Here is a 17,769-nt window from a genome sequence, read left to right on the forward strand (position 1 = left end):
CGTCCCCTTGAATGAAAAAGAAGTGTAATAATATACAATTAGTCGCATTCGCTACAATTAGTGATTCTATTTCCAATGTTAAAAACATTAATTAGATTATTTTTATATTAATCATGATCAGTCAAGGTATTATCGATGAATTAGTAAAGAATTGTGCATTTCTCATACAGAATATTTTTCATATGGAAAATTGGTCATAAAAAAATAAACGAATGGCTCATTTGGTCCCAAATTTTGAGCTCTAGTGGCCTTTTTAAGGCCTGACACTAATCAGAAGAGAACCTTTCCGTCCTCGATCGCCTAATAAGCTGCTATACACCCTGTAGCTACACATAGAACGGCATCAAATTTTAAAGGTACTCATTTTAATTTAACAACAAGAAACCTAATCCAGAGTATGGGCTCCAAACTGTATTAATAGCCAATTTAAGCATGTGCCTCACAGCTACATTTTATTAGAATATTGGCCATATTATGCCTTTTTAAAATCAGGATAATACAATGATTTTGTTTTTGTATATTTTAAAGGCCGAAAGTGATTCATTAGAGCCTGCTCTCCCTCAAAGTTCACCCTACTCCCTTATGATATAAACACAGGCAATTTGTGTCTGTTTAAACCTGTGACCGTTTAGGGACTATTGAAGAAACGGTTCTGAAGGATTTGTGCAATAGTGACACAAAACTTACTAATACCGTAAGACATTTAACCTAGTTTTACTTTTTGTAAAGACCCTTTTTTGTCACTGCTTTGTATTTTTAACCCTATTCTTGGATTACCTCTTTCTTTGCCATTAAATAAAAAAAACAAGTTTTTTAAACTGAAAGTAAGGAGCGACATTAAAACTTAAAATGAACAGAAATTATTCCGTACATGAAAGGGGCTGTCCCCTCCTCAACGCCGCACTCTTTACGCTAAAGCTTTTTATTGTTTAAAAAAATAAAGTTGTGAGACAGAGTCAAACTTAAGCGTAAAGAGCGAGGCGTTGAGGAGGGGACAGCCCTTGCATATACAGAATAATTTCTGTTCGTTTTAAGTTTTAATGTCGTTCCTTACTTTCAGTTTAAAAAACTTGTTTTTTTTATTTAATTTCTGATCGTTTTTTAGTTAATGCAGCTTTTATTTGGCTCACCGTCATTGAATAAGTAAACAAAATTTGCATAAAAATTTTACTTTTCTTTTGCTAAATGGATGTCTCTAAATTTGGTTCTGACGTAATTTACAAATTAACTTACGTAACGAACTTCTATATTCGTATATTTTTCTTCTGGCAAAAAATACAAAGTTGCGTATTTTTGCAGATATGAGCTTGAAACCTATGTAATAGGGTTTTCTGGTACTCTGAATCTGACGGTATGATTTTCATAAAAATTCTTTCATTTGTAGGGGATGCTTCCCCCCTCTTTCAAAAATCAGGTAAATTTTCACAGGCTCGTAGCCTTTGATGAGTAATACTAAACTTAATAAAATTTATGTATTTAGAATCAGCATTATAAGCCCATTCTTTTGATACTTTTATTGACATCAAAATCCCGTTTTTAAAAGTTTCGATTACTATTGAGCCGTATCGCTTGTTTTTTGTTTTTTTTTATTGTTTTTTTTATTATGTATATGTTATTACGTATATGAGGGGGTTCTCCCCTTAGTCAATACCACTTTCTTTACGTTCAAAGTTAAAAAAAATTAATTCCCAAACCCCTGAATCACAAAGGCCGTTTAATTAGAATAGATAGCTCTTTTGAAAGCACTAAAAAAACTGTAGCGTAAAGAGCGAGGTATTGAATTGGGGGAGAACCCCCTCATATACGTAATAATTTCTGTTCGTTTCAAGTTCTAATGTTGCTTCTTACTTTCAGTTTGGAAAAACTTGTTTTTTTTTAAATTTAATTTCTGATCGTTTTTTAAATAATGCTTGGAAATCCGGCGCCCCCTTCATAGAAATGTCCCTTACCCCAAAGAAACATCCTCCACGGAAAGATTCTCCCAAGTAACCCCCTCCTCCAGCCCCCCCCCCCAAAATAAAAAAAATCCTTCCTGAAAATGTCTGTATACTTCCCAATAACCAATACAATATGTAAGCAATGGGCAAAGTTCATATCTTGCAGCCCTTCCCCTGGGAACTGTGGGGGATTAAGTCATCCTAAAAGACATATTTATTAGATTTTCGACTATGCTGAACAAAATGGCTATCTCAAAATTTCAACTGGGTGATTTTGAGAAAAAATGAGCCTGGGAGGGGGCCTAGTTGCCCTCCATTTTTTGGTCACTTAAAAAGGGCACTAGAACTTTTAATTTCCGTTCCAATGATCTCTCATACGATATTCTAGGACCACTGGGTCAATACGATTACCCCTGGGGAAAAGAAAAAAAATAATAATAAATAAACACGCATCCGTGATCTTTCTTCTGGCAAAAACTGGAAAATTCCACATTTTTGTAGATAGGAGCTTGAAACCTCTACAGTAGGGTTCTCTGATACGTGGAATATGATGGTGTGATTTTCATTAAGGTTCTATAACTTTTTGGGGGTCTTTCGCCCTTTTTTCGAAAATCAGCCAAATTTTCTCAGGCACTTAGCTTTTGATGATTAAGATTAAACTTGATGAAACTTATATATTTGAAATCAAAATTAAAATCTGATTCTTTTGATGTATCTATTGGTATCAAAATTCCGTTCTTTAGAGTTTCGGTTACCATTGAGCCGGGTCGCTCCTTACTTACACTTCGTTACCACGAACTGTTTGATAAGAAAAACCTTTCTTTTTATTTACCTTAGGTAATATCCCTATGGACGTACAATGTTATAAATGAAACCAAAAAGCAAAAAAAAAAAAAATAGAAAACCCGGACTAAAATCAACTTTTTTGCCGTAAAAATAATATAGTTACTTGCTTTAGTGATAATTAAAAAGAATTTAGGATAATAGGTGAAAGGATAATAGGAATTTGACTTACCATCTGATTTTGTTCTTTTTGAACTGGATGCCTTTGAAGCCACGGGAACTGTCATTTCTAAAACGCAAGGTAAATTTAGCGAATATGAAAAATAAAAAATAGTCATACGTTCATGGTCACAAAAAGAAGGATCAATATTTTATATAAATATATAAATAAATATACAAATATATAAGAAAATATATAAATAAATATGTATGATCACAAAGAGACAGGTCAATATATTATATAATTATATAATAACGATTTGAAATTCTAGCTTCTTAAGCAGCAGAGTGGAACTTATACTGACTATTTTTCTAAATATACCTTGCAAAAGTGCAAATATATTTTAGTCATTTTTTTATTTTTGGAAATTAATAACAATATCGCTTTCTGTTGAACCATATATTAATGCTCGTCTCTTTGAAAATATAATGGTTAGAACTTTTGTCCAAATTTTAGTTAGCCAGAATAGTCAACTTTGTGATTAGTAAGCGTTGTATAGTTTTCGAATACAAAATATTTTAAATACTATTCATAACTATCATAACTATAAACATCGTAGTAACTTTAATTCTTTATTAAAAACAAGTAATAATATGGGATAAGTTTCCACTAAATCGTTAAGAAAACAATTTGAACTTGAAAACTTTTAGCTTATTGTGTAAAGAGAGTTTACACCTTCCGATTTTTAACAGTTCTATATTTATAAGTTCCTCAAAAAAAAAAATATATTTTACCAGCAAATGCTACTAAATGTTTGAATAGCTGTCTTATTAGAAGATGTTTCAAAACATAACTATACTTAAGCCCCCTAAGATTTTATTTTTATCAACGTACTTTCCTCATTCTCGAAACATAGCCACAAAGTGTAAAACCAGTCATTCACAAACATTTGAGTTTTGTTATCTTATACCCAATTTACAGTGGCGTGTTACTAATACCGAGATTTAATTACCGATAATTTAATTCAATCAAAATTGTTAAGTAGATTTTCAGCGAGTCAGACAATTCAATGGAAAATCTGATCTGCTCAAAGTAGCGTAAGCTAGGTCTTGGTATTACTTAAATTACGTTGTGAAAGGGCCTTTAGTCAATCTTTCAAAACAGATTTTTTTATTAATGACTCTTACCGAAAAAAGAAAAAAGACCGATTGTTTTCCTATAATTCCATGGTAAAAAGTGTTCTTAAATTGCATTGGTTTAATTCTAGGACATATTTTCTAAGCCTATCAGATTACTATTTTAGCGTAATCCAAAACAGAAACCGAAAACCTCAACTTTCTCAAACATGATTTGTTCCTCTATAAAATTTAAGCTAGTAAAAAGAAGGAAAATTTCCCATATGGAAAATCACCCCCCCCCCCCGTGGAAAATTCCTCCCAAAAACTTCTGGATATTTTCCAGCAACAAATACTATATGTGGAAAATGGGGAGATTCCATAACTTATAGCCCTTTCCCAAGGGACTATGGGGCGTCACGTCATCCCCAAAGACAAAGTTATTTTAATTATTGGACCTTTGAACTATGCTGAGCCAAATGGTTATATTAAGAATTTGATAACATTTATTTGGGGAAAGAAGGGGTGTGGGAGAGGGCTTGACTTTTTGGGGGGTACAAATTAACTTTTAATATGTGACATAAAACTTAGTCAATTTTGTTTATTTAGAATCAGCGTAAGAAAAGCCAGTCCTTTTTATGTAACTATTGATATCAAATTTCTGTTTTTTAGAGTTTCGGTTACTATTGGTCCCAGTTGCTCCTTACTTACAGTTCGTTACCGTGAACTGTTCGACTTTGTTTTAAGTTGTTTCCGCTCTTTTTCTTTATTTTATCAATGCTCATCAAATTTCGGTTAGCCTGGTTTTCAATAAGCAAACAAACAATAAACTTGGAATAATACTGAATGTACTTGTTATTAATATCTAGTTTTGTATAAAGATGGTCGTGAACCAAAAATAAAACATCAAGGATCTATTCACAGTAAAAATTTACAATCAATAAATAAGCGCTTCGATGGAAAACTTACCACAAGGCCGTATCCAGGGGGGGGAGGTTAGGGGGTTTGAGCCCCCCCCCCTCGAAATATTTTTCTGACTCGTAAAAACGTAACAAAAATAGACATGAAAAATTTTTTTTGTATCTTTTGAGGTTTTCTGTGTAACCCCCCCCCCCCCCACAAAAAAAAATGAGTAAAACCACTCTGAAAAAAAATCCTGAGTACGCCCTTGACTTACCATATAGACGTATGCTTCCTTCTGCCTCTCCTAAAGCATTTTTTGACATGCACTTGTATGTTCCAAAATCTGTCCGTGTTATTGCAGTAAACCTCAGAAGAGATTTTGTGGTAAATCCATTTTCTGACACTTCAGCTTTATAAGGTTTCCCAGGCAAGAGGTAGGAATCTTGACTTCCCCGAATCCAATAGATGATTGGTCTTGGCCAAGCCTCAGTTCTGCATTCTAGCGTCACTTCTGTTCCAACTATTGCTCCAATTAACTGGTTTGGTACGTAGACAGTTGGTGCAACTGCAAATAGAAGTGAACAGTTTAACCAATTGGATTAAGTTGAATATAGTCGATCAAGCCCGGAGAATAAAAAAAATTGAGTTGAAAACGACTAAGGACGCAGGGAAATCAATGGATCACAAAAAAAAATCTGACAGTGTTTCCGATAATTTCTCGTAGTTTTCATATAATTTAATGCAAGTTTCAACCGCTATTAGATGAGACTAGCTTCTTCATATCCAATAAGTTAATAGTTCCAGTCAAGTCTCAGTTCTATATTCTATTGTCACCTCTATTCCAATTTTCGATATACTGAACTGACTTGTCAGTTATATAGTAGGTCAACATTCAGCTGAACTGCAATAAAACACAATGGAATGCTTTATTTCAGTCAAAACACAAATTAAAAAAGAAATGAAGGCACATATGACTTAGTGATTTTGAAAAGACTTGTCAAGCTTCTTCTAAATTGATGTTAAAGCTGTTCAAATTATAGAACAGAAATTGAAAATAGAAGCAACTCTAAATAAACTGAAAATCGCTCTTCCTATAGTACTGAACTAGTTTTCAAGGTGTCAACATCTAACTAATCGGATTAAATTTTATTCGAACAAATAGCATCTAAAGTGAAATTCTTGTATTGCTTGCAAAAGCTTTTGCCAGTGATTATTGAATTTTGAATTGAATTTTGGACTGAAAGTGGAATTACGATTTTAGGATTCGTTCGTTAAATGCTGTTTTATAGCCGAGCGAAATTTAGGCTGGGTTGTGCCTTGCAAGTTTGGCCGGTTACGGAAGTACCCGTGGGGCACAGCCCTCACGTAAAGATCTGTCTTTTTCATTTCTGATCTTTATTTCTGATTTAAAATGGACGATAATGTTGATAAATTATTAACGCAAATTCAAGCACTTAATTTCAAGTTGAATATTATTGACCAGATGTTAAGACAGGCCAATTCAATGACGTCATACGCGGCTTAGTTGGGAAATAAATTTCAAAATGTTGAGTCGTTAGTCCAAAATGTTCAAAGGGAATCGCAGTAGGTTCGCAGAGATGTGTCAAATGTACGGGAAGAAGTTGGATTAGCACTGAGAAAAATTCAGCATTTAGAAACTGACATGAAGCGAGGAAACGTAGTGCTTTATAACTTTTCGCTGCAGCATAGGGGGTGCTCACTCCTGGAAGATGTTGTCAGTGCTTTGAATGCGGGAATTCCGAATTTAAATCTCCGTCTTTTTGATGTGCGTGACGCTTTCAGACTTAAAAGTTCAATGAGCGTCCGTCCTGTAGGGATCAAATTTGCAAGTGCTGCAGGATGAGTCTATGTATTAAAATCATGTTTTCCTTTTCAAATGTTGGGGTTATCAATTAGTCCTGATTACACGTAACGTGAGTTGCTTGACAGAAAAAACTGAAAGAGTTTTTAAAAGATGCAAAGACTGAGGGTTTTGTTTATGTTAAATTACGAAGACTTAAGTCGTTCATTCGTAACCAGGTTTTCATGTATAATTACACAAGTGGCCTTGTTGAAGAACAAAAACGTAACACCGCTCATGACAGTGTAAACCCTCCTAGTAGAAACAAAGCTGAACCCCTCCCCCCAGAATAGTTCAAACTCGGTGCCACCGCCAAACATGGACATGGTCGGTCAGGAAATCTTTAGCAACATGTCCCCTGAAGACAACGGTAGCTTTGCATATCCGTCTAATGCTAGAACTAGATCTGACTCTTCGGTAACTGAATCTTCGGTTGTATCTTTTAAGTTCCGCGACCTCTGGAATGGGGGACGAAGATCGTAATTTGGTGATGTGTTTAGCAGAAACCCCAGCTGCAGAGGGATCGCAAGCTATCCCAGCACTAAAGCAGCGTAATCCCGCGAAACGCTCGAATGCGGAAATTATTAGTCCTGATAACAATGAACCAATGAGGGTTAACCGCCCAAGACCCGCAGAGTATAGTGTCAGAGTAAACTCGGTTGATGATGACGCTAAGAGGGCGATAGTACCAAAAAAACTTTTCCGCCCAAGACAGCAAGAACCGACGATGGGAAATGAGGCGGTATAGGGAAATTTGGGCCATGGTGAAAATTCTCTATTAAATGTGTCACATTGGAACATACAAGGGTTCACGCAAAATAAGTTTAAGGACCTGGTTGAAGCTTGTAGTCCTCAAGTTATTTCACTTGTTGAAACGTGGTCTGGAGAAAATATTATAGTTAAGCGTTATAGTTGTTTTAGTGCAAATCGTAAAATGTCGAGAAATGGTCGTTATTATGGAGGTGTATCGTTGTTTGTTTCAGATGTTTTTTTGTCATCTAATGATGTGATCTGGCAAAAAAGTGAGTAAGGACCATCGCCGAAAAAATAGGTGGGGAAGTAAACTTTTGGAAATTTGTGGTAAGGAAAATTTAATTATAGTTAACGGGAGGATCGGGGAGGATAAAGAGCGGGGAGAGTTTACTTGCTTTTTTGGGAAGTATCCAAGTGTAGTAGATTATATTGTTGTAAATAAGTCTCTTTGGCCGGATTGTGCTTGTTTAGGGGTGGTCCCGGTTTTGGGTTCTGATCACCTGCCGATTAGGTTGCATTTGAAAGTGTTAAAAAAGAGGGCATTGAAGAGGTCATTGGGGGGTTTTAGGAGCAAGGTATTAGAAGAAGGATTAGAAGTTAGTGATCCATTGAGGCTAGAATCACAAGAAGAAGAGAAGGTTAAGGTTAAGCTGTTGGGAGATGAATTTCAAGCAGGACTAGAGAAGGGAGAAATATTGGCAAATGAAGGAAAAATAAAAGAGTCATTAAAGCTATTAATTGATAGTTTGTATGAAGTAGGTGTTACAACAGCTCAGAAACAACCACGGAAGTTAAATCGTTTTTTTTATGGTGAATGCGTAGAGAAAAAATCAGAGTTGGTGCAAACATTGGAGCTACTGAGACAATGTTCATATGAGGAGAGGGAATATCTTTATAATATGTATAAAAGCCGAAGAAAAGAGTATAAGAAACTGTTAAAAGTGAAGAAGTATAAATTCCAAGAGGAGGAAGCAGAGAGAATGAAAAGGGAATTTAGGAATAGTAACAAGAATGAGTTTTGGAAAATAATAAAAAAGTCAGTTACAAACGCTTCTGACAAGACGAGTATCCCGCCGGCGGAAAGTTGGCCAGAATTCATCGAAAGCAAGATGACAGAAAGAGAGGAAACAGATAGCCTGAGTCGGTGGGTGGTCGGCGAAAACCTTGCGGAATTCCCTCTAAAGGAAGAAGATTACAAACTACTGCAGCCTTTCACAGGTGAGGAAATATGGAATTCGCTAAAGAAGATGAGAGGGACCTCAGCACCAGGAGTTGATGGCATCCCAACAAGGCTCTGGAAGTGGTCTAGGGTATATTTGCTGCCTTTGTTATCAACGTTATTTTCAAGTGTCCTTAGCAAGTTGGTTTGGCCTCAACAGTGGAATATTTCAATAGTTTTACCACTTTTTAAAAAGGGAGACCGAGCATTGCATAAGAATTATAGAGGGATTCATTTAGGAAATAGCCTTAGTAAATTATTTTGTAAAGTGTTAGTGGCTAGAATGGTATATAAGGTAGGAAAGTCTTACTCTAGGGCTGTTGTCAGTAGGTTAGGGGTTAAACAAGGTTGTACAATTTCACTTAGGTTGTTTTCCTTGTATCTTAATGCTATAGAAGATTATACGGTTGGGCAGGGAGCCCCAACTCTAAATCTGTCTGCAATGCAGGTGTTCACTCTGTTATTTGCGGATAATATTGTATTGGTGGCTAAAGATGGGCCTGACCTTCAAAACTGCTAGGAATGGTGTCCTCATACCTAGATGAGAAGCGTTTGGTCCTAAATGTCACAAAGCCAGTAGTTATGGTATTTCGACAACATGGAAATATAGAGGAAAGGTTTAGTGTAGGAGAAGAAGTGCTTAAAGTAGTTGAAGATTTTGTTTATTTAGGATGCAAGTTTATTTCAAATGGTAGGTGGAAAGGGCAAAATGATTATGTAGCTAGTAAAGGTCTTAGGGCTATATGGCTAGTTTTAAAGAGTAGTGTTTTGAAAGTAGGCCTGACAGACCTTAGGCTTCAGAAAAGGATATTCCAGACTAAGCTAGCTTCCGTAATGTCTTTTGCAGCAGAGGTGTGGGGTATGGAGAGGGCGGATAAGGTAGACCGGTTACAGTTGATGTATTTTAAGCGGTTAATGGGGGTTAGTAGTAGAAGGGCCTTATTGACTCCGACGATTCACCCCTGCTGCCACCTATAACTTTTTTGCACCCCAAATATGGGCATAGAGTCCCTAGAGAGAACATGTGGTTAATGGGGGCAATGACCTCTTTCTCCAGGTGTGTTTTTGGCACGCTCTCAGCAAATGTTATGATCCAGAAATAGTATTTGTTATTGTTTCCGAGGCAAATGTCAAGGTCAATGTTGTTGTTGTTTTTGTAAGTGCACGCTCTCAGCGAATGTTATGATCCAGAAATAGTATTTGTTGTTGTTTCCGAGGCAAATGTCAAGGTCAATGTTGTTGTTGTTGTTGTAAGTGCACGCTCTCAGCGAATGTTATGATCCAGAAATAGTATTTGTTGTTGTTTCCGAGGCAAATGTCAAGGTCAATGTTGTTGTTGTTGTTGTAAGTGCACGCTCTCAGCGAATGTTATGATCCAGAAATAGTATTTGTTGTTGTTGCTCGAGCCAAATGCTATGAGTTTCCCGGAAACAGTTAGATCACGTGTTTCCTTCTCAGCAAATCAACGAGTCGGTTACATCCCCCTTCTCAACCAATCAGAGGGCTTGTTACATATGGTTTTCCCCGTTACATAACAATTCGCCCTTGAGATTTCGTATATAACGGACATGCAATGTGATTCAATTATCAGAAAGTATTTTGACATAGTTGATACAACAATGGATAAATTTAACTCTTTAGAAGCATTGACAGCCGCAATTAGCAATGTAAGTGCATTTTTATTTTCAAACGAATTTTCCTTGGACATCCTCCAGTATATTCAGCTAAAACGTAAATATATTCCTGTACCCCAAACCCCCCCCCCCAAACCATTGTTTTACAATCAAATCCTCGCAAAAAGAAATACCATTTCGATAAATTCCTTCCCTCTATATTTCCAGCTAAATCCCCCCCCCACCATTATTTTACAATCAAAATCTCGCAAAAAGAAATATCCATTTGATAAATTCCTTCCTTATATATTTCCAGCTAAACTGATCACTGACTTCTGTCAATTTTTAATGAAAATGCTGCTCTGTTTTGACACAAGACTCCAATGTGAGGCTTATAATTAGCCGTCACCCTTTTCCGGTGTGTTCACACTATCGGTCTAGTCAAAGCGTTTTGTTTCGGCTGTCAAATTAAAACAGTTTTAAGCAAAAAGAGATTGCTGTATATTAAGCTTGTAGTTTCGTAACCTTGTATTTGTCAGAGAACCGGTGAAAGAGATTATTTTCAAATTAACTTTAACAACATATTTAGAACATTATGTGAAAGGGGGGAGGGGGCAATACATTGCTTCTAACAGCTTCGTTGTAAAAAAATTATGTAAAGAGGGAGGGCAATGCCTTCAATTCTACCGCCATCAGTGTAAAATGAAAACAAACTATTTCTTCGCATTAAAAGTAAGGGCCTTGTATTTGTCTGAGAACCGGTGAAAGAGATTATTTTCAAATTAAGTTTAACAATATATTTAGAACATTATGTGAAAGGGGAGGAGGGGGCAATACATTGCTTCTAACATCTGCGTTGTAAGTAAATTATGTAAAGGGGGATGGCAATGCCTTCAATTCTACCGCCACCAGTGTAAAATGAAAACAAACTGTTTCTTCGCATTAAAACTAAGGGCCTTGTATTTGTCGGAGAAGTGGTGAAAGAGATTATTTTCAAATTAAGTTTAACAATATATTTAGAACATTATGTGAAAGGGAGGAGGGGGCAATACAGCGCCACAACCCGCTCCGTTGTCAGAAAAGTATTGACAGGGGGAGGGCAATGCCTTCAATTCTACCGCCATCAGTGTAAAATGAAAACAAACTATTTCTCCGCATTAACAGTAAAGGGATTGTATTTGTCAGAGAGGCGATGAAAGAGATTATTTTCAAATTAAGTTTAACAATATATTTAGAAAATTATGTGAAAGGGGGGAGGGGGCAATACATTGCTTCTAAAAGCTTCGTTGTAAGTAAATTATGTAAAGTGGGATGGCAATGCCTCCAATTCTACCGCCACCAGTGTAAAATGAAAACAAACTGTTTCTTCGCATTAAAAGTAAGGGTCTTGTATTTGTCGGAAAACCGCTGAAAGAGATTATTTTCAAATTAAGTTTAACAATATATTTAGAACATTATGTGAAAGGGGGGGAGGGGGCAATACATTGCTTCTAACAGCTTTGTTGTAAGTAAATTATGTAAAGGGGGAGGGCAATGCCTTCAATTCTACCGCCATCAGTGTAAAATGAAAACAAACTATTTCTTCGCATTAAAAGTAAGGGCCTTGTATTTGTCGGAGAACCGGTGAAAGAGATTATTTTCAAATTAAGTTTGACAATATATTTAGAACATTATGTGAAAGGGGGGAGGGGGCAATACATTGCTTCTAACAGCTTCGTTGTAAGTAAATTATGTAAAGGGGGAGGGCAATGCCTTCAATTCTACCGCCATCAGTGTAAAATGAAAACAAACAGTGCAGGGCTAGAAAAGTCTTTGGGAGTTGCATGAAGCTAATATTATGTATAAATTGAATAGCATTTTAACCTATGTTTGCAAAATATAGGCATATAGGTCGATGGGTTAACGATCTAATTTAAAGCCTATAGACCGGAAAATTTAATATTTTTCTAAATGGTAAAAATAGAAACAATGATTACTATCATATGGATATAGACTACTGTTTGTGTAATCAAAACTATTTATTTCTATTCTTTTTATATTTCACTCGACATTTTTACTTTTTGCCTTACTTAACAGAGATAAATGCTTTTCTAAACAAAATTATATGGATGAGGGTACTAACTTTCTTTCTTTAATAAAGGGGCAAATTATTTTGATACTAATTTTTTCTCTTCTTTTTAAGGCAAATTAAGAAGAATGCGTGCCCTCTCCTTCCAAGAGAGCAAGAGAGGGTGAGGCATCCCCATCACTGCCAGCCCCCATACAGTCTGGGCAAAAACCAAAAAGAGAATGGGCGGCTTCTTATAATATGGTGAACCCTGCCGGCTCATCTATGCAATCCCATAGCATCGCAGTCCAATCTGCACAAGAACATAGCGACGCCGCCCCGTCCACCCTCCAACACGCACTACCTGGACCATCCGGCACCCAAGCCCAGACGGATTATGCAAATGTAAGCAATTTTTCCTACCTATCTATTTCTTCCAATTTTTAGTCCTTTTCAATCCCAGTATAAACTTATCTCTGTGAGATAGTAACCCCTATTACATATCTAAATTTAATTTTTTTTTGCAAAGAAACCACTCTTTTCTAATCTTTGCTATCGCTTCGATATCTCATAAGTGAATATTTTTAGGTAATTTCTATTAATAATCACCGCCTTTGAAACTCAAAATGCTATTTTTTCTAATCTTTACTATTTTCTCTGTTGCTATCAAATATAATTTTAGATACCTTTGAAACTAAATGCTCTTTTTCACGTAATTTTGAGAGAGAGATTATCCCATCTGTCACACATCAGCGTCCTAATTTACACTGAATATTTCTATCGTGCCAGAGATTTTAGTGAGGGGAAAGCGAGTCAACAGTTCTCAACATTTTGAAGTTCAAACTCGTTCATCTAACCTCCATAATTAAACTTATGTGTCTACTGAACCGGTATGGAATTAAAAATATTTCAATTTTTGACGGGCATTATGTAAATGCGGACTGGGAAGAGCTGTGGGAGGCGTTGCATGAATCGCTACGGGCCCAAGAAGCGCCACGGGTCAGGGAAGCGCCACAGGATGCGCTGTGGACCAGAGAAGCGCCATAGGATGCGCTGTGGGTCCCGAAAAAGCACCGCAGGATGCGCTTCTATGTCATATCTTAGATTATCTTCAGTTGAAATAACCAAATGTTATTAAGCAATAATCCAAATTTTAACAGTAGGGATGATTTGAACACTTTGAAAATAAGCTATTTTTTTCATTTATAGATTGGACGACCATTGGTCCCATATTCGCCGTCCAGTGAAGAAGGGGAGGAGCCACCAGCGGTGTTTCAAGATAATTAGACATGGGACGATAGCATTGAAGTACATTTCGATATTGATGGGTTTTTAGCAGATTTTTTTAAAGTATATAATAGCACAGTTGAGCTGGTAGACTTGAGCCCGAACACTTTGCAAATTTTAAATGATTTTACAGGGAACCCTCCTCCCACTGATTACCCACTTCAAACAACTGAAGTGGAGCAGAGTCCAAATATTGTTGAACAACTGGGGGGAGGGGGTACATCTTTCCCCGGTTTTCAATTGTCGAATACAATTTTAAATAATATAGTTGTTTTCACTGCCACGTTTGGGGATCCTTTTAATACACTTATGGGGGAAATTTTGTTTTTGATCCTGTAGAGATTGTGCATGCCTATGTAGATAAAATTCGTGCACTACTGGAGAAACAAATTCAGTTGTGGGGGGGGGGGGGGGTAGGGATTCAATTAAGGTGTCTGTTGTTTTAAAGGTTTTTTATTTGAATGAGGGAAATAGTGAAGTGTACTATAATTATATACTATCCGAGATGTGCAGAGTTTATCCAAATTTAGAAAATTTTGAGAGTGATTTTAGTGAGTGGGTTGGGCAAAATATAGCGCATCTCGAGAACTATAACGAAAATGGGAGTGGGTCTGTAGTCCTATTTATTGAAAATTTAAGCGTAAATATTTATAAAATTAAGAAAGATTTTATTTTAAGAGGGGGGGTAGGTGGGCATGAAAGGGATACAGTTTTAAAATATAATCCAGATCTAGTAGGTTGTCAAGGTGTCCAGCGGATTTGTTTTGAAACAGGTTATATCTGTTTCAAGTATGCTTTCCTCATATCAGCAATTCAGCCTCTAGCAGATGACGCTACCAAGAAGAACTTAGATTACTGGGCTGTACATGGGAAGAACGAGTCCCATTTCCAGTTGTAGACTTCTCATGTCTAGAAGGAAAATACCCAGTAAAGCTACAATCCATTGATGGTTTTGAAATGGATAATGCCCATTTAAATATTGGCGTTACAGTGGTACAATACGAAACAGAATTCGGAGATGGGACTCGTTCTAAAAAGAAGGGGGTGGTCTTCCCCGTAAGGGGTCCGTCGGTTGATTTGGTCAGACACTAGGTTTGGTTGTTTTATACGCCGCCTAGTCATCCAAACGCAATTAGTAAATTCCATCCTTATACGGACAGGCGGCGCGGTCGGGGGGCGGGGCCGCGGCGGGGGGTACGTTTCTGCTGTCAAACATGCCTATCTAAATTCCTTAGTGATATAAACCTACGGTATCATAGGAAGTATTGTAGAAGGCATGGATATCAGACAGTGGAAACGCTTTCAGGGGATAGGGCCATTCTAAGATTTAAAAATTTTCAGAATAACCTTCTCCAGAGCAACAAAATATCTTTAGACTGTGAGGCTAAGCTGGTGGAGGTGAATGATCCCCAAAATCCAAACCGTATCAAAGAACACCAGGCCATTGCAGTGTCCTATGCTCACGCGCAAAGAGACAATTCTAACACCAAGCGGTTGTTAGAAATAGTTGAGACATTGGATGAGAATGAGTGCATGGTCAAGGCATTGACTAAACTGAGTGGCACGGCTAATGGTGCTTTTTCTCGTTTGAGAAATACGCATTATCCAATGGTGCTGTCTGCAGAGGATCGTCTCGCGATTAAAAATCAAAAATATGTTGGGTTTGTAAGGGGGAGTTTGTAGAGGAGGATAAGGGGACTAAAGGGAAAAGAGGGGGGAGGGAAAAAGTCAGAAACCATGATCCCTTGTGGCAGGAAATATCATCTTGGGGTAGTAATTTTAGGGGGGTTGCGCATCAATCGTGTAACTTAAATGTTAGCCAGCTGTTTTTTATCCCTGTTTTCATTCACAACTCAAATTATGACTTAAAATTTATTTTACAGGCACTGGCACGTAGGCATCGGGAGGAAGGGGGAGTAGACACTCCATGGGTAAATAATTCATTTACCTACAACATCATTCCCAAATCGGCCGAGAAGTTATTACTTCTTGAACTGAAATGGCAGGTAGTGGATAATGGGCGTACGTGCTGGAATAAAATTAGGTTTTTAGATTCTTTTAATTTTTTCCTCAAATCCTTAGGTCAACTAATTCAATTGTAGAAAAACGACAATTTTGATAGCTTTCCCTTGCTTAAACAGCACTTTCCAGACAGTGAAATGTATGACCTGTTGACCTGCAAAGGTATATACGCATATGATTATTACTGCTCTGGCGCTCGCTTAAGCGAGGTGAAACTACCTCCAATTGAAGCTTTTCACAATTCACTGACCAACAGTGAATGCAAAGTCGAGGATTATGAGTTTGCCAAGAAGGTGTAGGCTAAGGGGGATTGTAAAAATGGGTGGGATTATTGTAGACTGTACTTGGCCAGTGACGTTCTAACTCTGTTGGATATAGTCTGTAAGAATACAGACCAAATCTATTCAGAGTTTGGGTTAGATATAGGATATTATTTTTCTAAACCTCATTTAGTGATGGATTTAATTTTAAAAATTAGCAGGGAGGAAATAGGCCTAATCATCGATGTAGATCAACACCTTTTTGTAGAGTGTTCAATGCGGGGAGGGTAAGTTTCTCATGGGGACCGTGTCTTATCAACCGATCCGAGCGGACATAGCACCGGTGTAAAGTCAAATGCAGTGTTCTTGGACATGAACTCATTGTACCCCTCGGCAATGTCTCACTACTCTTTGCCGTGTGGGAACTATCAATGGCTTGAGAATCCTTGTGAGTTCCTCGACATTAAAAACATCGAGGACAACGGGCCACAAGGATGGTTCTTTGAAATTGACGGTCACATTCCGCTGGCGCTTCACGACTCAGTCAAAGATTTTGTTTTTCCCTGTATCAATCGACCCGTGAGGAGGGACTCTCTGAGCCCCTAGAATCGTTCATTGGTTGAGGATATGGGGATGCATTGGACTCCCTCCAAACAAAAGCTGATTGCTGATTTGGACCCTAAAGAGAATATCGTTGTTCACCATGTGCTTTTGCACTGGATGGTGAACAATGGTTTCACAATATTTGAAAACGTTTATCGACACCTTTGTCGATAAACGTTCTAGGGCAAATTCAAAGGTGGAGAAGGAATTTTACAAGCTCATTCTAAATTCAGCGTTTGGCAAAATGTTTGAAAGCGTTCGTATTAGATCTCGCTGTGACGTCGTGACTGACTCCCAAGAGTGTGCACGAATTATTGCCGACCCCAATTTTACATCATTCACGAGCATAGAGGCCGGCATGGTTCTTCTACATAGGAAAAAGCGAAATGTAGTACTGAACAAGAATATCGCAGGAGGTAGTTCAGTACTTGAAATTTCAAAGAAGCTCATGTTGTCTTTCTTTTACAATGTGTGCAAGGTGCAAAGGCCACGGGAGGGGGAGGTTCAAGTTTACTATGGTGATACAGATTCTCTGCTGTTAAAGGTAAATGGGAATGAAGATTTATTGGGTGATTTGCAAAATGGGATGCACATCAGCTCGCGGATGGATTTCACCAACTGGAATCCATCCCTCTACCCCGAGCTGGTGAAACGTCAAGCCCCCAACCAACTATTAAAATTAAAATCAGAGACGGGGAGTGATTTTATATCCAGGGGGGTTTTCCCGGGCTCCACAGTCTATTGAGTTGACACTCATAGTGGGGAAGAAAAGAAGGCATGTAAAGGGGTGCCCACACACTTTTTAAAGAACAATTTCAATATGAGCGTGTACAGAGACTGTGTAGAAAGTAGCCTAGTGCCGAGAGCACAAGTGCTTGCAATTCGCTCTCTACAGTATAAAAATTACTGTGAGAGTAGAAAAGAATGCAATGTCGTGTATATCTGACAAGGTCTATGTGCTCGAGACTGGTGTGACTGTCCTACCTCATGGCCACTATCGTATTTCAGACCGAGTTGAATGCATTGACTATCGCAATCAACTTGGTCTGGATAAATTAACCTAACCAACTAACCACTCAACCTTTCATAAATTAACTAACCCAATCTCACTACCTTAACCTAACCACTAACCCATCCACTAACCTGCAGTAGCAGTGATGACAACTATTGTTTTTCCATCGTGGTTCCCGGGGGGGGCCCTTCCCG

At 37.6% G+C, this 17,769-nt stretch overlaps 1 protein-coding gene across 1 annotated transcript in view; it reads right to left on the reverse strand.

Annotated features, from left to right (window-relative positions):
- The window catches only part of LOC148948958 (protein amalgam-like), a 184,102-nt gene that overhangs the window by 3,062 nt on the left and 163,271 nt on the right, over window positions 1-17,769 (reverse strand). The window contains exons 6-7 of the mRNA XM_089094147.1: window positions 5,173-5,463; window positions 2,953-3,009 (exon numbers count right to left, since the gene is read on the reverse strand). Coding sequence (XP_088950273.1) covers window positions 2,953-3,009; window positions 5,173-5,463 — 348 coding nt within the window. The remainder of the gene's footprint in view (window positions 1-2,952; window positions 3,010-5,172; window positions 5,464-17,769) is intronic.

This window comes from Artemia sp. Qi Xiang Cuo, chromosome 9 (genome assembly GCF_049724085.1).
Source record: "Artemia sp. Qi Xiang Cuo chromosome 9, ASM4972408v1, whole genome shotgun sequence".
Lineage (NCBI taxonomy): Eukaryota > Metazoa > Arthropoda > Branchiopoda > Anostraca > Artemiidae > Artemia > Artemia sp. Qi Xiang Cuo.